Source organism: Zootoca vivipara, chromosome 1 (genome assembly GCF_963506605.1).
Source record: "Zootoca vivipara chromosome 1, rZooViv1.1, whole genome shotgun sequence".
Classification (NCBI taxonomy): Eukaryota; Metazoa; Chordata; class Lepidosauria; order Squamata; family Lacertidae; genus Zootoca; species Zootoca vivipara.
This window is the reverse complement of record NC_083276.1, coordinates 32,331,063-32,357,945: the sequence shown is the minus strand read 5'-3', so window position 1 is coordinate 32,357,945 and position 26,883 is coordinate 32,331,063. Positions and strand designations below refer to the sequence as shown.

At 45.9% G+C, this 26,883-nt stretch overlaps 1 protein-coding gene across 1 annotated transcript; it reads right to left on the bottom strand.

The window, feature by feature from the left end:
• Positions 1-906: 906 nt before the first annotated feature.
• Positions 907-4,804, bottom strand: NKX2-1 (NK2 homeobox 1). Its single transcript, XM_035109170.2, has 2 exons — positions 4,352-4,804; positions 907-3,031 (listed from the first exon to the last, which is right to left on the bottom strand). Exons 1-2 carry the CDS (start codon positions 4,707-4,709, stop codon positions 2,331-2,333), a joined length of 1,059 nt encoding a protein of 352 aa, XP_034965061.2. The 5' UTR covers positions 4,710-4,804; the 3' UTR covers positions 907-2,330.
• Positions 4,805-26,883: the final 22,079 nt, after the last annotated feature.

The following is a 26,883-nucleotide window of genomic DNA, read 5'->3' as shown; positions in this document are numbered from 1 at the left end:
TGCACATATCGTTATATCAAGAACCAAGCCTCTATCCCAACCCCCAGCCCCACCCTACCCTCGCCACCAGCCCTAGAGAGGAGTGGATTCTCTGCTTCGGCTGTGCAGCCGTTTCCTTTGCGCGGTTGTTGAAAGCCTTTTCTGACTGCACAATTCTCACCCCATCTCTCTCATTCACTTTTCTCTCTCTCTGGGTTCCTGTGCGTGCCCCTCACCCTTGCAGATATAATATATATTGGATATATTGGATATGTCAAGCCAAGCTAGGATTACGTATCCGGCCGGGGCTCCTAAGCAGAGAATGATTAAACCCTTTTGTTGATCATTATCCAGAGATGCCCGTAGACCGACTGTTTGCAGCGCAATCAGTCGACAGCTTCACGTGGGCTCTGCCTCGCAGGGCGCTTTGGGTTTGGGTTTGTTTCTCCCCTGGGCCTACAACTCTTTCATCATGTCCGATCCGCAGAAAGCCGCTTTACTTGGATGTAAAGTCTTTCCGTTTTGCTCTCCCGCCCCCTCCCTGGAAGCTCCTTTTTTGAGCGCCGCCTGTTTCTTGGTTCGTGACGTCGTGACTCCTTTCTACCGGCTTAAAACAACGGGAAAGTTATAAAAACTATTCTCAGTTCACAGCCATCGACAAATCTACCTGGCCTGAATATTATGCTCTCTCTCAATAAGTCGAACAAATGTTGAAAATCGGAAAGGGAGGGCAATATATATACTGTATGCATATACGTAGGCTACACACACACACATCTCAGACCCGCCTCCCATACACTTTGTGTGTGCGCGCGCTTCAAGGTTAATTCAATTTAGACGATACACCTCGTGCACAATAAACTATCGTTTTATTTTGATTATAAATAAGATGACTGTACTTTCCTTAAAATACAATTACATAGGAAACCTTTGTAGAAATGGTGTTTTTACAAGCTAATAAATCTGGACGCTCTTTACAAAGACTTGATATCCACCACCACCCCCAACCCTGTTAGTACGCTCCTCGTTAGCTTCCTTTCCCTGCATTAACAACATCTTAAAAGCACCCTTTCGGGATTTCGATTAGTGGGTCTGCAAATATTGTCTTTCCTCTGCGAATGACGCCACTTGGATTCCCTTGTCTCCAAGCCTTGCTACTTATCTTGGGCAGGACTCCCTGCCGTCGTATTCTCTAGTTAATCGGGAATATAACATACGAATCGATCCTATATCTGTATGTGCTGATCAGTTTTCCCGAAACGTGGACCCGATCGTCCTTCCTGGGCCGCTTTCCCCGTTGAATTCAACGGGCCTTGGGAAGGAAGCTTCCTTGCGCAAATTCGGCTCCCGAATTGCATTTTTTCTTTTTTCTTTTTGGAGGTGATAGGAAGGTTGGGGAAATAGCAAAGGGCAATAAGAAAGATAAGTGATCTTTATAATTTATTAGAAGCTCCTCAGGAAGTATATTTAAAGCCAAATATATCTACATAAGTTACAAGGGGCGGAGAGGAAAAAAGAAAGATAAACGTGCGCCAAATAATTTCACCCATCTGTGGACATCCATTTTTTTTGTTTAAAAAAAAAGGTGGGTTTTCCTATTTTATTTTATTTTTTAAAAAGTTTTGATTTGTTTGGTAGATCGTTGCTTGATATATTCCTTTTAATCAACAAAATAGTCAGGATACTAAAAACTATGGGTTTAGTCCAACGTTTTTGACAGCATTATACAGCTACAGGTATAACATCGAACATAAGAGGGAAGGGGGAACTAAGCCGTGATAGCACCCGCGTTTCCATCCACCATCTGGGCTGAAGGCCAGCGAAGGTTCTCCGTCTGTGTATTTGTTTTTGAAGAGTGTGTGTTTGTGGGGGAGGGGGAGACGCTAAAGTTTTTTGGGCGGTGAGGGAGGGGAGAAAACACCCACCCTTCGCCCCGAGGGTTTCTTGTTTTTTTGTTATCTGTACATACAAGCGTCCACTGGAGATCCACCTCATGCCGCGGGCACACGGTCCATCGTGGGTCTCAGGGGCCACCAAACTCCTCCAGGCAACGTTCCGGGCCTTCAGCAACACGGCAGCCATTTCACAACTTAAGAAGTCTGCTTCTGGTCCTCTCGTCTGTCCCAAGGACACAACACCCCATCCCACAGTTCTGATATTTTCTTTTTAAAAACAACAAACAAAAAAAAGAAGAAAAAAGGAGAAGAAGGGAAGAAGTCAAAGGAGGAGGAGGGTGCGTGTATTTGTGTGTGTTTCTGTGTGCGTGCGTGTGTGTGCGTGTGAAAAAGAAAAGGAAGGGGTCAGCCCGTAGGACAAGGAAGAGGTGGTGGGCCCCGTCGGGGCGTCCCCTTTCACCAGGTCCTCCCATATAGCAAGGTGGAGCAAGACATGGCCGTCCCATAGTCCGAGCTGGACGAGTTCAGGTGGGACAGAGCCGACACCTGGCTCTGGAGGGACGAGGGGCTGCTTCCCGCGTGCTGGCCCAAGTCTGGCGACTGGCCGGCGCTACTGGCTTGGTGGCTCTGGTGCTGTCCCAGGCTGGCGCCGTTGGAGGCCACGGTGATGGCGGTGGCAGCAGCCTGCTGCTGGTGGTGGCCCTGGAGCGCCGCCGCTGCCGTGGGCGTGTTGGAGCCCGCCTGACAGGGCTTGCCGTCCTTGACCAGGACCGGGACTGCCACCCGTCGGGGCGAGTGCTGCTGCTGCTGCTGCTGCTGCTGGCAAGAGGCGCCGTCCTGCTGCATCTGCTGCTGCGCCGCCTTGTCCTTGGCCTGCCGCTTCATCTTGTAGCGATGGTTCTGGAACCAGATCTTGACTTGCGTGGGCGTCAGATGGATCATGCTGGCCAGGTGCTCCCGCTCGGGCGCCGACAGGTACTTCTGCTGCTTGAAGCGCCTCTCCAGCTCGTACACCTGCGCCTGCGAGAAGAGCACGCGGCGCTTCCGACGGGGCGTGCTCTGCAGTGGGGCCATGCTCTTGCTCACGTCGCCCAGCGAGCTCAGGCTGCCCATGCCGCCCATGTTCATCCCCGACGACGGGCCCATGAAGCGGGAGACTGTGGGAGGGAGGGAGAAACAGCGGGGGAAGGAGCGTTAATCAGCGGAACCAAGCGCAAAGCCGAGGAGGAGACTACGGCAGACTCGAGGGAGGCCGAATGCAGTTATCGGGATCCAGATCCACAAAGGAAAAAAAGAGGCCATGGTTGTCATGTCCCTAGACATTATAATAATGATAACAACAACAATAAATGCTAAACAATATCTGGTCAAATTCCCACAACACTAACACCAGTTTACACTGATGCCGGTGAAAATGTTAACACGAAAGATGCTGAAAAATCGCAGAAATCCGTTTCTAAATAGGATTTGAAACGGATATGGTATCTGGTGGCTTTGTAGAGTATGTTCTCCGCACTGTAAACCCCCCATCCCGGCCTAAAACAAGAACAAAAAAAATCTTCTCATGGAGAAGTGACATTTTGCTAGGGTGTGCACTCCAGCGTTTTCATGCGTATCTATCTATCTACCTCACACATACATTCCTGCATACATTAAGAATGGATAATCTAAGAACCATATACTCCACTTTTGCAACACTACTTACACGTTGTAATATGTCAAAATAATAATAACCTGTTAAAAAAACGTTAATTCCCCTCCCTTTTCACATCCTTTACGGATTATCTTTTTCTCTCTGTTTATTCATTCCCTTAGACGTAGTCCAGAGCCTGCCTTCGTACTTCTAAAGCAGATCAGGCTTAGGGATCCAATTCATTTCGCACCTGTTCAATTTTTATTTACACTTTAAAGGGCCACTGGAACTTCATCATCTTCAGAACCCTCGCCTTAGGGTTTTATTCGAACAATTTGTTTGGCGTCCAAACATTTTATTATTTCCTATATTCAAGCGCGCTTCCTCACACGTTTTCATTTCTTCTGGGCGCGCATTATTCTTTATTCGTAAACCGCTTCCTTCCCTCCTGGTCTCAGCCACCCACATTTGTCCAATAAAACGCTTCTCCTCTCTTTGTGAATGTGCTTAGCCGCTGAGATTAATCATAAGGCGCCAGATATGCCCCTTCGTCCCTCCAACCAAAGCCAGGAGCAGACAAGAGCCCAGGAGTCCAGGACAAGGTCAGAAACCGGTTGCATTTTTGGTTATTATTATTATTATTATTTATTATTACTATACAAAGATTGGAAGAGTGGGCGGGGGAGCAACATCCAGACCAGCTTCAAACCAAATGCTCCCCCTCGCACCCACCTCCGCTCTAACTGCTGCCCCACACTACCCCGTCTGCCTGGGACCGCGCGACCGCGCCACGGGAAAAGGTGGAGAGAGGAGGAGAAGGGGTGAAAAAGCTCGGAGCACTTACTTGTGGAGAAGCGGGGGTCCGGGTTCGCCCCGTACCAGCCGGTGGCGGAAGCGCTGTTCCTCATGGTGTCCTGGTAAGGTGGAAGGTCTCCCATGTTGCCATTGCAGTAGCCCCCCATGGCGGTGTGCGAGAGCTGAGGGACCCCGGCGGCTGTCATGTGGTAGGCAGCGGTGACCGTCCCGTTGTGGCCCATGGGGTGCTGCTGCATGGCCGGCTGCGCCACCTGCGACTGCCTGTAAGCTGCCAGAGGAGCCCCCAAGTTACTCCCCTCCATGGCCACTTTCTTGTAGCTTTCCTCCAAGGGGCTCAAGATGTCAGACACTGAGAAAGGAGTCGTATGCTTTGGGCTCATCGACATGATTCGGCGGCTGGGGGGAGAGGAGGGAAAAAAAGGGAAAGGGGAGGCAAAACTCTCTCACTCTCTCTCTCTCTCTCTCTCACTCACTCTCTCTCCTTTTTTTTTTTTTTTTTTGCCAAATATTCTGGTGTGTTGCCTCCACGCCGATCTTGTTGGATGAACACGTAACCGAGTGGACCAAGTCCGCCTTAATTGGATTGAGTGGAGGCTCAGAGCTGCCTTTCGTTTGTTTTAGCCAGACGCCAGGTTTTAGGCTGCCACCAGAGGCGGGGCATAGGCACTAAAGCAACAAGACAATAGAACCCTACATCTTGCCCGAGATAATTAGCGTACATGCTGATGACAAGGTAAACACCTTTTAAGTTTTCCCCCCTCCTTTACTTCTCAGGCTTTCCCACCCGAACCACCTGCCCACTCAGCCTTTATTTTTATTTTATTTTTTTATTATTATATATATATATATATAATAAGCCTTTAAAAAATTTAAAAATGCAACGATTGAAAGGGAAAGTCCTGCCTTCTCCCCTCCCCCGAATCAATCGGTTTATGGATTTATTGTTCGGGAGGGGTGCGAATCGAACCCTAAGGCTGGAGATGGGGCTCTAAAGAGGTTCCAATATGGAGAAAGGAGGATTGGGAGAGGCGCGCTGGGAGGGGGGGAGCTTTATTCCTTCCCCCGCCCCGCCTGTGGGCGAGTTTCACAAAAAGGAAGCCGGTTCGGATCCTAAACCCTCTTTAACCACTACCACCCAACTACCCACCCACCGACCGACCCACACGCTCCCCCCCATACTTCCTCCATTCACCCCCCCTCCTCTTCCTCCTCCTCCTCCTACCTCAGTCTGAACGAGGAAGGTCAGGACTGAAGGACTGGATTTAGCCACCACCAAGCACCACCATCACCCGCCCCCGCCTCCCCTTCGTAAGCACCCGAGGAAGAAAAGAACAGTCTCTGTGAAATAGCACCGGGATGAGCGTTCCTACATCGCCAAGTTGGCAGGAATCCGCTCTCTGGCCAGACATTGGACGGAGCCTCGAGAGAGGCGCGGAGGGTTGTCTAGAGCAAACTACTTGTGCCTTATCAGCGCTGCTTAGGAGGCATAAGCTATAGAGCCTATAGGAAGCTTATCTGTCCGAGGCTCCGAGCGCATCCCCTCCCCGCCCGCGCCTCGCCAAATATATGTTCTCTGTACATGCAATCATCTGATCGTTTTGTCTAGCTCGTTACTCCGCAGGCAGATGGAAGCTGGAACTTTGGGGTGGGGGTGGGGGATGTTACGCGGGGTGGGGTGGGGGGATAGAAATGTGTGTAAAGCAATTGTATAAGGATGATGGGCTGCTGGAAAACACATTAAAGCTAAGAGCCCGTTTGTTATTTTCCAATAGGAACCGTGTCACGCACTCCTCCGGGCCACGTCTAAAGCTTAAAAGCAGCTTCTCGGGTTATTTATGAATCAGAGGCGCCAGGGATGGAAAAGACCTGTTAGGTCATCACCCTGCCAGTGGAGAATTGTGTCTTTCATTTCCTAATATTCCGCTCAGCCTAATTGCGGCCACCTCGGTGTCAAGAGAAATCGAGAGCTGCCTGGGGGACGGAGGCTTGAAGGCGGTTCCACCACGATCCACAAGCCGGTTAAGGCGCGCTGCTGGGGGAGGGAGGGAGCCTCGAGGGGCACGATCCCACGCCCCGCTCAAGCGGGTGGAGGATTTCCCCGGTTGATTTTAATGGGCATGCGTGGGTGTGTCAGATCTGCCTCTTCATAACGGCTCCGTTCCAAAGAGGTCTGCTTAGGCGGCTCGTGAATCCAGTGGCGCGCGCCCTTGCGCCAAGCGATATCTAACACGCGCAAGTTCCGCAAAGAAGGGAGGGAAGAATCCCATCGTTAGAAGGGAAGGCGAAAGGCGGTGGGCGGGCAAAAAAGAGAGGAAAATACTGTAACTCAAAGTGGGGAGGGGAAACTCAGCCCCTTCCTCACCCAGGCCTAGAGCGTTGGCACCTAATTTAATAAAGCGATTCTTTCAAGCTGAAGGGAATAGCAAGGCAAGGGAGGGGGGGCAATTAACCTGGTAGGGTTTTTGTTTTTTTTGTTTTTTTGTTTTTTTAATAATAATAATAATCGCGAGTCTCAAATAACAGTTAGGTCCTAACAGTTAAGTAATTGCCCCTGGTAAATATGTTGGCGTCTCTCGGCTGGGGTTGTGCTTTTAAAACAAATAAATAAATAAAGGCGAAAGTGCACTTGCTGCTACCCGGGGATAACTAAATATCTTTGTCTAAAGTGGCGGCGTAAATGGCCGGTCGCTTTGTCACTGGCTCGATATTAGTGCCTAAGGATCATTTCCCTTCAATTGGGAGCCTCTCGTTGAGGAGGCAAGAAAGCGCTTAGGAGAAAGGTAGGTGCCCAGAGGAGAGTTCCCAGCCTTCAAGTCGAAGCCTGCGCGGCGATTATACTTTGCCGCTCGGCAAGAGGTGAGCTTCTCCACGCCAATATAATTGCAGCAACTCCCCCCCCCCCATCAGCCCCTCCGTTTCCCCCTCGACTTCTCCGCCGCCAAGTTACAGATAGCCGCCGCCTTAACGCCGCAGTCCCAAGCGCGCTCGGAAGTCAATGCCGTGGAAATGAATGGGACGGACCCACACCCCAAGTTGAGGTGTATAGGGCGAGGGATGCTTTAGGCTAGGATCTTACGCGGCGCTTACGGTGGAAACAACTTTCACGGGTGTGAACCGCGTACAAGTAACGCACCACCCTAAATAGATTTCTTGGAGGAAACCAAGGGAACTTCGTTCCCAATAAGTTTGTTCGCATCGGAGAGAGTATCTGTTTTTGGGTGTCGGGGAGTTTCTGGATTCCTGAGGAAAAGGGGAAACTTTAAAACTTAGAAATCAAAAGCGTTCCTTCTGGGCACTTCTGAGCCCTGTTTTGAAGCAAATGCTGGGGGGTCGTTCTGCTCGCCTCTGAATTAATGTGCCATTTCATTCTTTGCTTCTTTGGGGAAATTTATTCACCGAAGTGATTAAAATAATTTAGTTACTGTGGAATCGAAAGTTATTTTTTTCCTTCCCAAATGTATTTTTAGAAGTTGGTGATTTCATGACTGTTCTGCTAATAATGATAATTATAATGAGAATGCAAAACACATAGTATTTTAGCATACAGTTTTATGACCTTATAACTAGTTTTGGTGTTACTGAGGGGTGAATTTCAATATCTGTTACGGTCATAAATTCAAGCTCCAGTACAAAGACTTTATAATAACTGGTTGTACTAATGACTCTTTTGATTTCTTGAAAATATCTCCTCAACTTTTTAATAAATAAGTTATATAGATACAGGATTGGCATACTTATTGGGATAACGGCTTTTAGATTCCTCCCTCCCTCCTTTTCCTACTTTTATATACTCAATAACTTGTTCGTTTTAACGAACTGAACTCAGTTCACTCTACTCATCCAAATTGTTTACCATTATATATATATATATATATATATATTAAAATGTCTAGCAGCAGCTCAAACCATTAGGATTGTTCAGTAAACATTTTAGGGTGCATTAGAGACAGAGGATACGCACACGCACATACTATATACTCACGCACAAATACACATACTTTAAAATATGGATCTCGAAGGCTTCCTTACAATTAAACGAATCTGCCAACGTGTACTGCAAAGTAGTTCCTTCTTGAGCAGGGGAAGATGCCTCTGTTGTTTTGTGATATATAAAATCAGCATGCACTGATATTATTTGTTTTCTCGTTTATTTCTTGTAACGAGTGTGGATTTCATCATCTTCTAAAGCCCACGCCCGCTCGACTCCAATATTTTCTTGGGAGTGTCTCTTGGGGTGGAAAGGTGGATATTTCGTATGTGCTCCCCTTTGGGTGTGCATGATTAAGTTTATTTTTTAAAAAAATTGTGACCATCTTCTTGATGAGGAAGTGGGAATACCTGTCCACGGTGGGACGTGGCTATTACAGATGGGGATGGTTTGATCATTCTATCTTCACGTGAGTGTCATGCGGGAATTTTGTCATAGAATTAAATGGGAATTTTGCAATGGAACTAAACAGGAGGTGGATCGCCCCCTGAGGGAAGATTTTCAATGATACACCCGGAGCCCCAAACCAGTTGAGTCGAAGCCGATTTACGGGGCCCCGGTTATATTTCCACTCCGTTCCCGAGCAGCTTTACTTGGTATTGGAAGTAGTTTCCCTTGATTTAAAACAAAACTGACATCCAGCATCAGGGAACTTAGATTTTGCATCGTCGATCATTTCCGCAGATCGATTCGTTACAATGTCCATAATAAGGTCGACCGACTCCTTAGCATTTTCGTGGACTCGGGTTGGACTACTCTGGAGTAAACGGGTGGAACTAACCTTTACTCCATAGTAGCCCTGCTAAAATTTATTTGACATGTGGGGATTGAGCGGAGAACGGCTGGTTCTTAATTTTAGCCGGGAAAGCCGGGCGTGTCTTCATAACCTGCCTCTTAAAATCGAATTAAGTTCCGCTAAAGCGAATCAGGTTTACTTCCCGAAGTACCAGGCGCTGTCAGAGGCAAGCCCTTTCACGCTCCTCCGGATCGGCTATCTGCTTTCCCGCAGCTAATCAATCCAATTTAAGCTCTCCTCGAACTGGCGAGGAATGTTTCCTTCGGAAATCTCCCTTTCCAGCTAAATTTGGAGGGAGTCTGCCTTTGCAGAAATCACCGACGCCTTCTCTGTGCTCACTGCTGCTAGCCAGCCTAATCACACCGTATCCTTTCACCTGGCTGAATTAACACCAATCAATAAAAAAGAAGAAGCGGAATGAAAAAGTAAAGAGAAAAGAGGGAGAGAAATGCAATGCAATGCCTTTGGCCTGCTTAAAGGATTTCCCCCTTCGGCCTATGCACTTCAGGAGAGTCTCCCAAACCTCCTCCCCCCCCACCTCCCGGTGTCTGCGAAATGCTTTTGATTTACTGTCCGACGGCTTCAATAGTTTGACCCCTCATAATCCGACTGATAACTCTCCACGTTGGGTGGAAGGGGGAGGGGGAAGAGAAGAGGACTTTCTTACTCAAACGGTGCCAACCTCAACGCGGACGGTGCCCCCAACCTGCAGCGTCTTCCAGGCTCCTCCACACCAGATTGCGGGGACTCAGAGGAGGCGTTTCTCGAAAGGAGCCCACCGGGGCTCTCCGGAGAGAGCTCACCTCCCCCCCCACCCCCCACCCCCTAGGCTCCCCTTGCCGCCCTTCAGTGTAGCTGCCAAGCGCTTTCCAAGTGAATGGAGAAAACTGGCCATTAAAAGCGGAGGCGGAGAGGGGCTGCTTGAAATGGGCGAGCTCTGACTAAATGGTAAATTGTGGATTCTACTGACAAGGCCGTTTGGGGGCTGCCGCGTGAAGGACCCCTGAAGGGAGTAGCAGCCACAATGACCGGGAGGAGTGGATTAAAAAGTGGTATTTCTACAAAGGTTTGGGAGGAATGGAGGCGCTTCTCTGTGCTAGGAAGGAAGGAAGATAAACAAGGAGAGAAGAGCTTGAATAAAACAAGGTATCCCTTAGAGGTCGCAACGCCGTAGGTTGGCTTTAATTTTTTTTCCGGCAGCACCCGAAATAGAAACAGGACCAAGGCCCTGCCGTTCAGCAGGCCTCAATGAGGCGCTTAATTCAGACCCCCGACAGATGATTCCTTGGCTGGAGGTCAACCCCTCCTTAGGAAACTTTCCTTCTAAAGTGAGTGTGCTTAAGATGGCGTTCTTCGCTGTGAATGCTAGAGACGCTCTTGCTTAAATTAAGCACCCGCTTAGGCACTTAATGAATAACGCCCTTATACCAGAGTGGTCTCGCCTAACGTCTTCCCAAGACATTTATTTCCTTTCAGCTGGGAGGGTTCAGGAACACTTTATCAATTCTCCCCGATTGTGCAGAGGCTGGATTTCAGGAAGCGCCCCCCCCCGCCCCTTCTGCCTTTCCAACAGGTCTCTTCACAAAGCAAGCCAACATTGTTGGATTTCGGCTGAGGAACAGCCACCACATTTAAACACATGGAGGTTGGACTTCACCCATCCCTTCAGGCTTCCCCCGGAAGGATTCTCTGTTTCCTGGGAGCAAACAGTTTAGGGTGGATGTCAGTCTCAAAGGTTGATTCCTAGACTCTGGACAATCTGAAGCCTGCCTCCATCTTTTGATGCTGAACTCTGTGTGTTTCTAGACGTTGCTCCAAAATGTCGCAAGACTGCATTCAGGGACCCTCCTGCTCAATCTGCTGAATGGGGCCCTAGACTTCTGCCCGGAAGTTCTGCCCTGACGGTTCCCTGAGCGCCACTGAAACAAGGAGAACGAATTCCGAGTCTGTCTGAGCTGTTTTTAGAACCACTCATTCAAATAAGGGGAAGCGGATTTAAATGGAAGGGTCCTGACCAAATTGCAAACTGAGGATTCTATTGAGGCTGCAGTCTTAACGACCGCTGGCGGGAGTAGCTACAATGGACTGAGCCGGATTATTGTGGAATGAGTGCCACCCTCACTTTCCCAAAAGATCTGTGGCTTAGCATTGATTTTGTAAGAAGCAGGCTTTGTTTGACCTCAAACACTGAAAATCCATGTGATTGCTTCCACATACGTTTATAGGCCTCTTGGTCTTCCCCCTGTTACATTCAGGTTTCGATGTGATTTGCCTCATTCGAGGTACCTGGAACCGGAAGTGGAAAAAGCGTTTCTCTAGTTCTCATCCATTTCTCTGGTGCAGTGGCGTAGTTAGGTAAATTTAGACTCTGCTCTTTAATGGTGTTGTTTTATTATCTCGATGGTTAAGTTAACAGCAATTACTTCACTTAATGGTATTATCACCATCCCGCTATTTTTATGGGTGCAACTTCACTTGCTTCAAAATGTGGTAAACGGATTGTGAGTTTGGGGAGCGAGGGTCTTCCTGCTTGTTCACTTGTTCTATTCTATTGAGTGGGTTGTTGGGTTTTTGCCCAGCCTGCCCAGTTTTGCCCTAAATCTGCCACTGCTCCGGTTGTGAAATCCACATACCTGATACCCTTGTACTCAAGGAGAGATTCTGAGTTTGTACTCCATGAGTAAACTTTTCAGAGAAAAATTGAGTTTGGAACTCCCCACTTCTGGAATTTGGGACAGTCCCAATAAAGCAATGGGCTGCACTTGAGAGAATTAAAGTCGGAATCAAGACTGCAGCACCATAACATTCCACTTCAAAACGCCTTCGTGGAAAATATGTTCGCATTGAACGGAAGACTATAGGAAGAACCATGATGACTCATACCCAAGGTCTATATCTTGTCCAGCATCGTGTTCTCTCGGTACCCAGATGAATGCCTATGAGAAGCTCACAAGGAAGGGCCTGAGTGCAATAGCAGCTGTTCCCCAGCAGCTAACACTCTGAGGCATCTCAGCTCTCATACTGGAGGTGGTGCACAGCTATCTTGATGGGACCTCTTCCTTCTAAGTAAACTTTTAAAGATTGCAATGGCATTAAGGTCACTGTGGCAAGAACTTTCAAAAGCACCAGCATCCTGCTCCTATGGCATCTCGTATTAATTCATCAGGGCTGTCATCGTGGGCCAGTGGTGGGCTGTCCTGTTTAGACGGTTGTCTTTGGATATAGGCAACCTACGTAGTAACCTGGAGCTGCGTGCGTGTTGTATTGGAACCAAAAGGATGGTCTGAGCTTTCTGAAGGCAATGAAAGACGCATCTAGCAGACTCTTCTTATGTTATTGTGTTCTCATATAACTAATACATAGTCAACGCTCCAGAAAGCAGCATGCTTCTGTAGCTCTCCCTGCTAGTTCTCAATTTGGGCTGAAGTAACACAGCCCAGGAACAGGTGTATCACACCTCATTTGTTTATACGAACTTCAGCCCAGAGCGTCTCTATACCCATACCACTGCTTCACCCAGCCAATGAAATAGGTTGCTGCTGCCTGCAGTAGCTCGTTTCATGGCTAAAGAATCAGGCAATACCAAAGCCGAGAAAAGAAGAGGGAGAGAGAAATGGGGAGAGTTTTTAAAGCATTAAAAAAATGCACCATAGGCAAGTTTGTTCTGGATCCCGGAAGGATGTAGTTAGTTGCGAAAAATTTTATTTATTCCAGCGAATAACAAAGCAGAGATATTAATTTTGGCGTCCACCTTCATTCACCCACAGTGCTATACCAATGGCAGTTCCTGCATCTTACGAAGTGGGCTGCAGTCCTCAGAAGCTTCAGTCTCAATGCACCTGTTGGATGCCAGAAGAAGGCTTTGAAAAGAAGAAAGGAAAAAGATGGCGGGAAGGCTACTCCGTAAGAATGAAGGCACAACTAAGTCCGCTGAGACGCGCTTGGCTGTGGTGAACGCTCCAGCCGACGAAGCGGGATGCTCTATGGTCAATATAATACTCCCCCACAGTTGCGTTCAAAATGAATCACTTTATTATTTCATTATTATTATTTATTAAAATTCTATACCGCCCTTCACCCGAGGATCACAGAGCGTTTTACATTGCAAAAAACACAAAAATGCATACCATCGTAACAAACAAAAACAATACCCCACACAGTATTTTAAAAGATCATTAGATGGTCTTTTAATTTAATTAGACCTGGGAGAAGAGAAATGTTTCCCCCCCCCCCCTGGAGCTTGAAGTAGGACCTTTTCGCGAAGTTAACAGCTAAAATCCTCCCCGGCAAGATAGTGAAATCGACAGCACACACACACAAACACAAACAAAACACCGCCTTTCCCTGTCTGTCAATCCCAGATATGACTACTGTACGTACATTCCAGAGGCACCAAAGAGAAAACAACCGAAGGAAGCAGGAAAGAGGCTGAGATGCTGCTTGCTGCCGCCCCGCACAAGGTTGGCCAAGAGCTCTCTTGGGCAAGGGACCTGCCCAGAAAGATTGAGGAAGAGCCGTCGTTCAATGATGGGGCACATGAGTTGCTTTCCAGGTCCCAGGTCCCATCCCCAGCATCTCCACATACGGCTGGGACAGTCTCCTGTCACCTCCAGATGAACTAGATGAGGCCATGGTCTGACTCTGCAGACGGAGGATAGTTGGGTTGTTCTTGTTTTTAGTTTAGTTTTGTATTTTGTGTTTTTATGTTGTGTTTTTATGTTGTGAACCGCCCTGAGATCTATGGGTTTAGGGCGGTATACAAATTAAATAAATAATAATAATAATTTTCCAGGGTCTCTCAGGAAACACGCGCTTCCAGCAAGCACCGTCTCCGTGAGCAAAAGTCAGCCATCAAATCAAAGCAAGACAAACCAACAGGACCACAGGGAAACAGCCTTTTCCTGCAGAAAATCACCAGCTGCTTAACAGAGCCAGCACGGTGTAGTGGATAGAATGCCAGACTAGGCCCTGGGAAACCTGGGTTCAAATCTCCCCGCTCGACGGTGAAACTTACGGGATGGCCATGGACCAGTCACTGTCTCTGAGCCTAACCAACCTCATAGGGTTGTTGTAGGGATCAAATGAGGAGTAGGAGAACTATGTACACAACTTTGAGTTCGGAGAAAAATGTGAGCTATAAATGCAATACACTGCATGGCATTGAAGTCAGTGGCTGCTTTCCCGGGATGAACAGTCAAAAAGTGGTTGTGAACACTTTCGTTTCATATCGCCCCCTGGAAATTGGGAATGGGTCTAATTGGGTTTATGGACTGTAGTTCTAAAGATACTGTAGCTAAGTCTCACTGGTCAGATTTTAGTACTGGGTTCCTGTTTCGTTTAGGGGCTGATTCACACATACATTGCACATCCACGTGATTTCTCTCTACGTGATTCCGGAGACGAATGCAGCCTCTTCAAGCTGCTGCAAAAAAGAGAATGGAACCGAATATGGAACCCAGGAGGAACCGAAAGGGCTAATATACAGTAGATGTATGGTGGTTATCCGTTTCCATGGAATAAAGTCCACTTCACCAGATGCGTGGGGCACATACGTAGCCTACATATGCAGGGCTAGAGAGGAAATAATTCAGTGGGGCACATGGCATGCAAGAGGTAGAGAGCTCTGTTAGGTCTCTATGCAAAGCTCAGACGAATACAAGGTGAGCGATTTTCCCCGCTGTAGTTCGTTAACTGTAGCTGCGCACTTGCTGGGAAGCGCAATGTGTGACCCCACACTCGCTCCACTGACAGCCAGTGTTTCAGGTCAGATGACCTGCCACCTGAGCTCTAGTGATGAAGCAGTAACATCGGGGCGTCAGTTGCAGTCAGTAAGTTATGGGGCGCCCTATGTGTGAAGGAGACCATGACACCGCACTGAGGCCCAGTGAGGTCCCCGTGCTCCAGTTACCTTCTTGGCATCGCCTTCTCCTTCGGAAAGTAGGTGACTAGCCTTGCCCCTGGACGACTCGCGGGCAAGTGCCCAGCAGGCAGGGCTTTCAAAGGACTACGAGCTCAAGTCCTTCAGGCTTGGAAGCCCTTATCTTATTCCTTCCACCCACCCTTTCTTCCAGACCCACACCTGACGAGCGTCACCAAGGCTTCACCTTGCGTGTCCACCCCATCCCGTGGAACTTTATCCGGGAAGTATGCAGCAAGTCACTAGCGAAGTGGTAAAAGCACTCTGCGCATGGCCAGTCACTTTGGTAACATTTCACATCACTCGGAGTAGGGACTCTTTCAAAGTAAGTTTCTTGACTGAGCTCTGGGCACAAATTGATCGAAGGAACAATGGGGCGCAGTTCTTTACAGCTAGTCCCCCACTTCTTTGGTTTCCAACTCCTTTGCCTGCTCACCTGCCTCTCAGCTTCTTCAGCTTCTCTCTGTCCCTTTCCTGCTCCAGATATATCTATAGCTACCCTACCCTTCCTTTATGGTCCATTCCTGCCATTCTTTCCTACCTGGCATTCTACAGAGAGGCAGGCTTAAAAAGGAGCTGCAAAGGTGTGTCTGGCACTTGTGCCACCAGATACCAAGATTTATTGCCCTTTTCCAGTCTTCTATGATCTCATTTCGCCTCGGATATACCAGATCTTTGTCTCAAACACAGAAGATCCTAATGGTCCTCTTTTAAAGCTGCGGGTTTGGATTGGATCCTGTTATCTTCCGCTCCTTTCCCCTCTTCCTGCAAATTTATGTGCGCTTTACAGTACGCAAAGCACCGATTTCTTCTTCAGTGTATCAGTTTATCATTCGGTTGTCGGATTACATGGAAACAAACTAGAGAAGGGGAGGTCTTTCTGCTACTTCTGCTCGATGCCTACCTATTTCAGACAGCACAGTAGCAAGGCTCCTGCCTAAGTTGCCGACGGCCTTTCTTCCTAAATGGCTCCAGCGCATTTGGAACGCAGCTAGACTTAGACTACCAACGATAACTGGATGCATATTCCAGACAAACCATTCTGTGGAGAACCTGTGATCCTCCGGATACTGCTGGACGCCAGCACCCATTGTCTCTAACCAGCATGACCAATGGTCAGGGATAATGGTGCTGTAGTCCAGCAACATTTGGAGAACCACAGGTTCCCCACCCCTGGAAGTGACTGTTCCAGTTTACTGTGGGCGAGCGTTCCACAGACAACAGTGAGTGGTTTTTAAGAACCTGCTATTAGTTTATTTCACAGTTTATACTCACCTCCTCGATTAATCTACACAGGCTTAAAAGTAATAAAATACAATATTCCTCCGCTATCTTCTGCGTAGGTCTTGGCATCTATTCAGCATGTGTTTGGTGTGTAGGCAGACTGAATTAAATCTTAAAGCCCCAGATAGTCTGAAGACTACGACCGCTTTCCAGCAGCTCCACAGGACTGTAAGACTCATCACCTTGAAGTGCGCATGCACACGAAAGTTCATACCAATGACAAACTTAGTTGGTCTCTAAGGTGCTACTGGAAGGAATTTTTTACCTTGAAATTAGTCACCCTGATAGCTTAGTAAATACCATGAGAATAAGGGGTTGGTGCTCAGAAGATTCCATTAAAAGAGGTAGTTGTAGGACAAGGAAGACTCAGTTTTTACCCTCATTTAAATGTCATGGTTCCTCCTCTTCTCCCAACTCGGAGAATTGTCAGTGAATCTGCAGCACACTCTTTGTTTAAGACGATCAATCCCTGTGTTCGTGGACTGGGAGCCGTGGCAGCTTGACAGGACTGACGTGTTTTAGCAAGAAAGGTCTAAATCTCTTTGCAGCTACGATGTCTCCAGGAATCCCGCCTTCCTAATACGAAAATTATTCTACTGGCCTAATTTAGAGGATTGTGATCAGGTTTCCTGGGATAATGTAGCTGTTTCCAGAGAGGTAGTTATTTTAGATGGTTACAGCAAAAAAACAAGGTTTCTTGTGAGTGACACCTCGAAGACGAACACATTTTCCTACTTATTTATCTGCTACATTTCTATCTCATCTTTCCTCCAAGGAGCCTAAGGCGGCATACATGGTTCTCCTCCACCTGTTTATCCTCACAACAGCTCTGTGAGGTAGGTTAGGTTGAGGGGCGGCGACTAGCCTAAGGTCACCCAATTAGCTTCACGTCTGAGTGGACATCTGAACCGTGATCTCCCAGGTCCTCGTCTGACACTCTAACCATTACACCGCATTGGCTTTTGCTACTGTAGCTTGTTTCATTGCATGCATGGCGCGTGATCCTCAGTTCCCAAGTGCATGGGTGTAAAAGGGGCGGGGCGAGTAAATGGCAATGGGATACCAAAGTAGCCTGGGATAATTCAGAGTATATGTAAGCATGCTTCTAAGTTCTCGTTGTATTGCATCCCTTGGTTTTTAACTCCATCCTTTACATTTCTTTCCTCCCCACCCACGTATGTGCTTGTGACAACTGAGGATCACACTCCATGTGTGGGGAGTTTTCTAAACTTGGCTCGCCAGTTGGACTGTAACTCCCATCATCCCTGACCACTAGTCCTGCTGGCTAGGGATGATGGGAGTTGTAGTCCTACAACAACTGGAGATCCTCTAAACCCCAAACACCCGCCTCAGTCCACCCCCGGTGTTCTCTGCCCACCTTTCAGATATCAACAGTTTCAAGGCTACGTGTTAATTTCTCTTGGTTCTTTGCTATGTGGAAACGAATGCGTCCCTTCTCGTCTGAAAACACAAACCAGACAATCCAAATATACAAACAAAGCGCCTCCCGCGTCAATTACCACGCAAGACTTTTTTTAAAAAATCAAATAAAGTATGGAGTGATTTCTGGAGGACACAGACCAAATTCGGTAGTTCTTCTTATTTATTCCTTTCTACCCACAACAGAAGCGGGATCCCTCTCTTGTAGGCGACGGAGGAGAGGCAAGGACCCACCAGTTGCCTTGTCTGTTGGTCACTTTAGAGCAGGCATCCCTAAACTCGGCCCTCCAGCTGTTTTGGGACTACAATTCCCATCATCCCTGACCACTGGTCCTGTTAGCTAGGGATGATGGGAGTTGTAGTCCCAAAACAGCTGGAGGGCCGAGTTTAGGGATGCCTGCTCCAAAGTGAGTTTGGGGGGTGCCTGCTTTGGAGTCACGCAGCAAAGGGGGGGGGAAATCCCTGTTAAATATATCGATGGCGTGCTCGGTCGACCCTGGGGAGTGGTGATGAGAAGCTGTGCTGTGGGTGCGTGGCGTGTCGGTGTTGGTAGGTGTAGGTGTGGGCGTAAAACTGTAAGTCCCAGTTCACTTTTACTTGCCCATGCATAGCGTGACCCGTGGAACAAGAACCCAAGACATTTAGTGGAGAAGGGAAATCCTGCAATCTGCCATTGAGTCGTTAAACTCAGAGGATGCCTTTTCTGTTTAAGAGGCATCGAGGCGCCCTGTGGGTAGCAAAGGTTATTACTAACTCCGGGAACTCGTGCTTCTTCCTTAAGGCGCGTTCACTTTGGGTTGAGGCGATCTGCAGTAGCCTCTACCGGGCGCTACGAGAACTGCAAGCCGGGAGCGCCGAAAAGAAGCCGAGCGTCGACCCCCCCCCCCCCAGTCAATCAAAGAATAACTACGGAGCGGTCGCATCTTCCAGCACCCCTTCTGGTTAACTGTCGTTGCTTTCGAACTCAGTTCCTTCAGTGCTACCGCGCCACTGCCCGCCTGACACTTATTGGCAGCTCTGATTTTTCCTTCCTGATCAATGCAGAACTTTTCCCCTTGGCACACTTCGCTTAATTCAGCAGCAATTTAAATATTCGTAAAATTTTAGTGATAAATTCGGGGGGGGGGAGGAATAAAGAGACTCGGGTCTCACATCTGCATGTGTCCTCTGCGTGGATATTCTCCTCGCTAATCCTACCTCCAGAGTTTCTTTCTCATAAGGCTCAGTGGTAAGGGGGAAAAACTCTGCAGGGGCTGAAAGACTGTGCATCATAGATAGTATTACACAGGCAGGCAACCTCTGCCCCACATTCCTTTCTCCCTGCCGGGGCAAGATCACACTTCCCCTCTCCTTCTCCCAATAGTTATTTTCCCACTCTCCCTGAAATCCGAGTCTCTTCCTAGCCTATTCCCAGGATCAATGGTAAATATGGACAAGGAATAAAGAATATATATCCTGGTGGGAGTGGTTAGGAGCAAATTATCTGAGTGTGATGGGTGGTATCTATGGAAGCACTGTCCTGCTTCAGCTCGGGGGTCAAGGGTCAGAGGCGGTTTTAGGGTAGGTGCAGGGGGTGCTACAACAATGCTGTAGTAGGATGGAGTTGGAGAGGTAGTGGGCCAGTGAATTTTAGCATTGCACAGGGTGCCACTGAAATTTGAGAGCCCAAAGCCATCACTGCCCGGGTATTCCCACAGGTCTTTCGAAATCTTCACCAGTGGGGATTGATGCAGCCACTAAGACAATTTAATATTTGTTAGGCCTCCAGAGATATTTACTTTCTAATACTTTCCTATACAGTACATAGCAGGGATGACCACCCAGTGGCAGCTTGATGAGGAAGATTCCTATGCTGGTTTTGAAAGTATCCAGGCATGATCTTTACCCTCTGATTTCCCCTCCAGCAGTTTCCTGTCTCCTCTCCCCCCCCCAAAAAAAATTATTTATTTTTTAAGAAAAGAAAGTATCCAACAATCTAAGGGAATTTTATTCTCTGATGGTCTATCATGTCACCTTTCATTCTTCAGAACAGTTAAATACTTGTTGCACTGAGCAACCCCATGAATATCTATTTTTTTTCCTTTTTAAAAACAACAACAATGAAAGGTGAAAAAGATACTGCTTGTCTCTTGTTTTCTTAAGCAAACTACATAAACCTCTGTCTTCAAAACCAACTAAAACTCTTGTGGCATCTTAAACACTAACAAATTTATCACAGCATAAGTGTTTGTGGAATCAAGGTCATTTCAACAGATGCAAGTCAAGGAGACTTGAGTCCATTAACACTTGTACCGTAATGAATTTGTAGTTCTGAAGGTGCCACTGGGTTGTTTTTTTTAACTAACTATTCCCCCCCCCCTGCAAGAGACTATTACATATACACATCTGGAAATTTATATGACCAGGCTCAGTTGTCTCCTTCATCATGTTGTCTGCTGTTCATGTGTTAGTGATGCCTTAGGTCTAGGCATAAAATCATCAAGGGGTATAGTGTGTTACCTTGCCAACAAAGGTCCGTATAGTTAAAGCTATGGTTTTCCCAGTGGTGATGTATGGAAGTGAGAGCTGGACCATAAAGAAGGCTGATCGCCGAAGAATTGATGCTTTTGAATTATGGTGCTGGAGGAGACTCTTGAGAGACCCATGGACTGCTAGAAGATCAAACCTATCCATTCTGAAAGAAATCAGCCCTGAGTGCTCTCTGGAAGGACAGATCGTGAAGCTGAGGCTCCAATACTTTGGCCACCTCATGAGAAGAGAAGACTCCCTGGAAAAGACCCTGATTTTGGGAAAGATTGAGGGCACAAGGAGGAGGGGACGACAGAGGACGAGATGGTTGGACAGTGTTCTCGAAGCTACGAATATAAGTCTGATCAAACTGCAGGAGGCAGTGCAAGACAGGAGTGCCTGGCGTGCTCTGGTCCATGGGGTCACAAAGAGTCGGACACGACTAAACGACTAAACAACAACAACAACAACTAGAGTTTGTGTGTGCGCACGTGCGCGCATGTACATTTAGAACTGCATTCTAACAAATTCACAGGCTTTCCTTCAGTTTCATGTTATTCTCTTTTCATCCTACAAAAAGCTCATGGGTGTAGAATCATTATTAATTTTATGGTTGTTGCTGCTGCTGCAGCTGCTACTGCTGCTATTTATTTATTTAATAAAAATTACACACCGCTTGACTGTAAGAAATAAATAAATCTCAAAGCCATTTACTAAAGATGAAAAAGAGTAGAGAAATTCACAACCATACTTTTAAAACATACACGCTACAGCTGCCATCACCGCTACCTCCAGAGGAGGTAAACACAGGAACATGGGAAGCTACCCTATATCAAGGGTCCTACACTGGCCGACAGCAGGATTTTCAGACAAGGTTCTTCCCCAGCTCTACCTGGGGATGCTGAACTTGGGACCTTCCACATACAAAGCAGATACTGAACCATAGAGCTACAGACTTCCCCATAGCCACAACCCTTCCCGTAAGAAAGTAACTAAGAAAAAAAGTTTTAAAAGAAAAGAAAAAGCCACCAGAATATAAGCAATAAAATGAATGTAACATTAATGAATGACTGATAAAATGAATGCACTTATAAAATAGAAGTGACCAGACAAATGAAAAATTTAAAACACTTCAGGGTTTTACGTCCACCATACACAGCAATAAAATTCAGAGTTGTTTTATACAAACCATGTCAAACACATTACTTCTTCTTCCTCTTCTCTGGCGATCACTCATAGCTGAGTAAGATTGTCTTCCATAAACACAGTTTTAACAGTGTCAAAGCAATGATTCTTCAACATCAACTTCGTTGGACTGGTCTTGTTGTTCGGATGCCTGATTATCGTCTTCCATAGCAACCACTCTATTCCGAACTTAAAAATGGAAAGCGTTATGCTGGTGGTCAACAAAAGAGGTTTAAAGACTCTCTCAAGGCAAATCTAAAAATAAAAAGTAGTATAAAACACATTGCATATTATCTGGTACACTTCTTTCCCTCATGGTATATACAGGGCTTTTATTTCCCACTGGAACTCACCAGAACTCAAAACAAAATAAAAAATTTCCTTCCAGTAGCACTTTCAGACCAACTAAGTTTGTTATTGGTATGAGCTTTCGTGTGCATGACAAACTTAGTTGGTCTCTAAGGTGCTACTGGAAGGAACTTTTTTATTTTGTTTCGACTATGGCAGAACAACACAGCTACCTACCTGTAACTATCACCAGAACTCAGTTCCGGCACCTCTCAGGTGGGCACCATTGCCATTCTAAGAGAACAAGGGAGGTGTCTGTGGTGAGTTCCGGCACTTCCTTTTCTGGAAAAATAGCACTGGTATATATGCCATAACAAAACATCCCTCAGCAATAACTGGTACAGTAAGGGAGAATCTGACTAGATGACCCTTCCAACTCTACAGTTCTATGATTCTTGCAGCTAGTGGATTTTTCACCATTTTGCACAAGCATCTCTTTCAGCTACCTTGCTGATTGAGTGGACATAGTAACTGAAGGCATCGGTCTGGAACCTGTCTATGACCTTCAAGAACTTAATCCAGGCCTGTTGTCAAATATTTCATGCCAGTCTTTCTCCAGGGGGTCAGGTACATGCATAAATTTATCAGTACAGTATGCCTTATAACTGCCCTCAGATTCTGTACCCTGATAAATGGAAGGCAAGAGTCTGTGAAGGAGAACCAGCTCACTAGACACTGAAAAAAGGGCATTTTGTTGGTGCTGGAAGGATTCTTTGAAATTCTGGTTTTTCGTTTCAAACATTTCCATAAAAGCACTTAAGTGTTTCAAAATATTTTATTTCCATTCCACTTATTTCACTTTGCTTCAGTTCCAAGTTAGCGGGACCAGATTTTAACACAGAGGATTCTTTGGTATCTTAACATGCCAAAAACAGTGGAAATTATTTCCCTCTGATAAGGAATGTCCTGATGTGACCTCTTCACCATATCTATTGATACAATAGTTTTGCTTTGCCTACTATTCGTTAGTTAGATACATACATACATTAAAACTGCTTCAGTTATTCACTTGCTTTGACTGCATGCTAGTGTAATTGTTTTATTGTGTACAAATTGTATTGTTTTTCTATGAATTAATTGCATTTTTAACGGGTTTGAAGATCGATATTGTTTTTGGACTGGTTTCTTATGGTATTAATATACTATAGTATTTATCCCAGGGCAGCTTTGTTGTTAACTGAGATAAATTCTTATTGTTGATGGGAATGTTTATAAATGAATTTCTATAGAATTAACAGATTCATTGTATTATTGAATTATTGAATCTGGGTTTTTTCTTACTTTTTTGTATTTTGATGTATTGTTATAATTATTATCATACAGATGAAGGTAAAGGGACCCCTGACCATTAGGTCCAGTTGTGACCGACTCTGGGGTTGCGGCGCTCATCCTGCTTAATTGGCTGAGGGAGCCAACGTACAGCTTCCAGGTCATGTGGCCAGCATGACTAAGCTGCTTCTGGTGAACCAGAGCAGTGCACGGAAACACCGTTTACCTTCCCACCAGAGTGGTACCTATTTATCTACTTGCACTTTGACCTGCTTTCGAACTGCTAGGTTGGCAGGAGCAGGGACCAAGCAACGGGAGCTCACCCCATCACGTGGATACAAACTGCTGACTTTCTGATCGGCAAGCCCTAGGCTCTGTGGTTTAACCCATACAGATATGTTGTATTAATTAGGGGGATGGTTATTTTGTTTATTTGTCTGCTTTTTGACAACCAATTTTCTGCAGAAATGAAAAGCTGGTTATAAGCAGTAATAGCTGACATGTGTCTTAATCTTTTTTTTAGTTTACTGTTGATTGTAATTATATTTTTAAGGTTTTTTAAATGCCTGTTTTTGAGCTGTTTTTATTGATAATTCTAATGGCTTTTAAAAACTGCTTAGAGGTTCTATTATAACCAAGTGACATATAACTATTAAAAAATATAATAAGCCAAATGATAGAGAATTCTGAAGAGCATAAAGAAATTGTTTCAGTGGAACATTACTGGGGATGCTGTTTGAATTTTCATGAATCGCATCACTTCATCAATAGCTTTCAAAACTTACATAATTTCATGCTTCGGGGAGAATATATTTATTCCAAGGAGACCAAATTGGGGGCACAGCCATGCCATATATTTAAAGCACAACCAGCATACATTTAAAGCACATGACCTCCCCTTCAAAATTCTGGGAACTGAAGTTTGTTAAGGTTGCTAGGAATTGTAGCACTGTGGGAGGGAAACTACAGTTTCTTATGACCTTTCTTTCTTATGTTTGCTTTCTGGGCATATTCTGTGGGCTCTAGAGGTGAAACAAAACCTTACAAATTCCAAAACTGACCACCTGTTATGAGTAAAGGGGGCATAATTAAACCAGAAATGAAGAGAACATCTTTTCTTCCTAAACAGGAGCCAGACACCTGCGTGTTCTCCCTTCAGATCAGCTTTTGTCTGGCCTGATACTTATTCCTGTCTAATCTTGACATCGAGAGAGTTTGGCCTTGAGAGACACACTCAAAAATCAGACTGGGTGTGGATCAATAACACCTGAGTTATAAGTACCTGAGTGTTGAACTTTGGACCGAGCTGGGTGTTTGTCTGATTGCCAGAATGGTGGGGGGTTCATGGGCTTTTGTGACAGTCAATACTATGTATGTCTATTTGTCCTTGAATTCTGATACAGTAAATGTTTTTCCACTAAGTTTCAGGGTTCTCCAACATTACTGAGCTTTCTCACTCATTGGAACAGGCATTCAAAAGAACACAAGATAAGGCTCCTTACCAGCAAACTTTCTGCTTTTCATGTGTGCACATGGGGTCTATTGATACTATTAAGAGTTACATACTGTACACAAAAGAGAGAAGAATAAAACATGGCAACTGTTGCCATAGCAATTGGCAACAGATGCCAAAATCTTGCTACCCGAAGTTGTTAATAGGACAGGTGATTTTTTTAAAAAATGACTCATTGCTGTTATTTAAGTAGAAAGCTAGCATTTTACCCCTGGTTTCCACTAACTATGAAGCAATAATAAGCAAATCTGGGATAGATGTGAAGAGAGGAAGCCAGCAAAGGCAGAAATGTACCTCATGTTCCATCTCCTGAAAAAGAAATTGCCAACTTTTAAAGGCCCATAAGCACATTTAGATTTTGAGTGAGGGCTGTAGGCAACATCCCTTCTGGTTATTTTTCTCTTCTCCCCCCCCACCCCCTTTACTCAGATCAATCCCCACCCCAAAGAAACAGAACTCACGTGCACACACTTCATTTTTCTAAGGGTTAGATTTATATACAATAGAATTACCGTAATATGAGCCTTAAAAAGTACCTAGAGCTGAAAGATGAAGTGGGAAGCAGGGGCAGCAGCTGGCGGACTGAGAGACCTTGCCCCCCCCCTAAATTTTCAATGATGCATGGCATGTATGCGTTACATGAGCACATTACTTCTTCTTTGGCGATCACTCATGGACCACTTATAAACACCATCTCCAACTCCTCGAAAGATTCCAGCAACGGTGTCTCCGAAAATTTTTACACATCACTTGGGAAGACAGGCAAACTAATATCAGTGTACTGGAAGAAGCAAAGATCACCAGTGTTGAAGCAATCATTCTTCAACATCAACTTCGTTGGACTGGCCATGTTGTGCGGATGCCTGATGATCGTCTTCCAAAGCAACTACTCTATTCCGAACTTAAAAATGGAAAGTGTCATGCTGGTGGTCAACAAAAGAGGTTTAAAGACTCTCTCAAGGCAAATCTTTAAAAATGTAGTATAAACACTGACAACTGGGAAACACTGGCCTGTGAGTGCTCCAGTTGGAGAATAGCCTTTACCAAAGTTGTCATGGGCTTTGAAGAAACTCGATCTCAGGATGCAAGGGAGAAACATGCTAAGAGGAAGGCACGCTTGGCAAATCCACTCCCTGATCAACTCCCGCCTGGAAACCAATGTCCCCACTGTGGAAGGACGTGTGGATCCAGAATTGGCCTCCACAGTCACTTATGGACCCATTGTTAAAACCGTGTTTATGGAAGACAATCTTACTTGGCTACGAGTGATCACCAAAGAAGAAGAAAGCATGTGTTACGTGAGCACATTACTTCTTCTTCTTTGGCGATCACTCATAGCCAAGTAAGATTGTCTTCCATAAACACGGTTTTAACAACGAATCCATAAGTGACTGTGGAGGCCAATTATGGACCCACACTTCCTTCCACAGTGGGGACATTGGTTTCTGGGAAGGAGTTGATCATGGTGTGGATTTGCCAAGTGTGCCTTGCTCTTTTCACGTTTCTCCCTTGCGTTCTGAGTTCAAGTGTCTTCAAAGCCCATGACACCTTTGGTAAAGGCTGTTCCCCAACTGGAGTGCTTGCAGGCAAGTGTTTCCAAGCTGTTGGTGTTTATACTACATTTTTTTATATTTGCCTTGAGACAGTCTTTAATGCTCTTTTGTTGAACACCAGCATTATGCTTTCCACTGTTAAGTTCAGAATAGGGTAGTTGCTCACTGGCCTCCTCAATGGTGGGGGCAAGCCGGTGCACCTGGTTGGAAGTGTGTTATTCTTCTGACTTCTTCCTTCAGTTCTATATATTTTCTCTAAAGGGATAAAATGGTGACCACTTTCAACAGATCATGATTAAGGGGGCCTTGAGTTCGGGGAGCTTAGAGGCTTATTGACATTTGAGAAAGGCCTCAATGGTACCATGCACCCATAGGTGCCATGTTGGGGTCCTCTCTTATAAAGATTCAGCTAGGATAGAATCCTCAAATTCATTTTTGATGTTGTATAGATTTTATTTCAGTATCATGAAATGTGCATTTTTCCCATTGATTATTTTAATAAAAGATTATATATATTCATTCTCTTTCTGAGAGAGAGGAGTTTCTTAAAGGTCAAGGCACAATTGCAAACAATTCCAACAAGAAAGAAAAGTGAGAGGCATCTGCAGAAACCAGTGTGGTTGCATAAGAGCTTACAGATGAACTGAGATTTAAAGGGGGCATGAATAAGAAATGGGAAAAGGGGCAATTCATGAAGGAATAGTATATACGAGTAGCCAACACTTGCAGGGAGAAGCTCAGGTGGGCTACAGCTCAGAA

Coding starts and splice junctions, on each gene's coding strand:
- NKX2-1 (XM_035109170.2), bottom strand. CDS start 4,709: ATGTCGATGAGCCCAAAGCATACGACTCCTTTCTCAGTGTCTGACATC. Junction 3,032..4,351: donor GGACCCCCGCTTCTCCACAA/GTAAGTGCTCCG, acceptor TCCCTCCCACAG/TCTCCCGCTTCATGGGCCCG.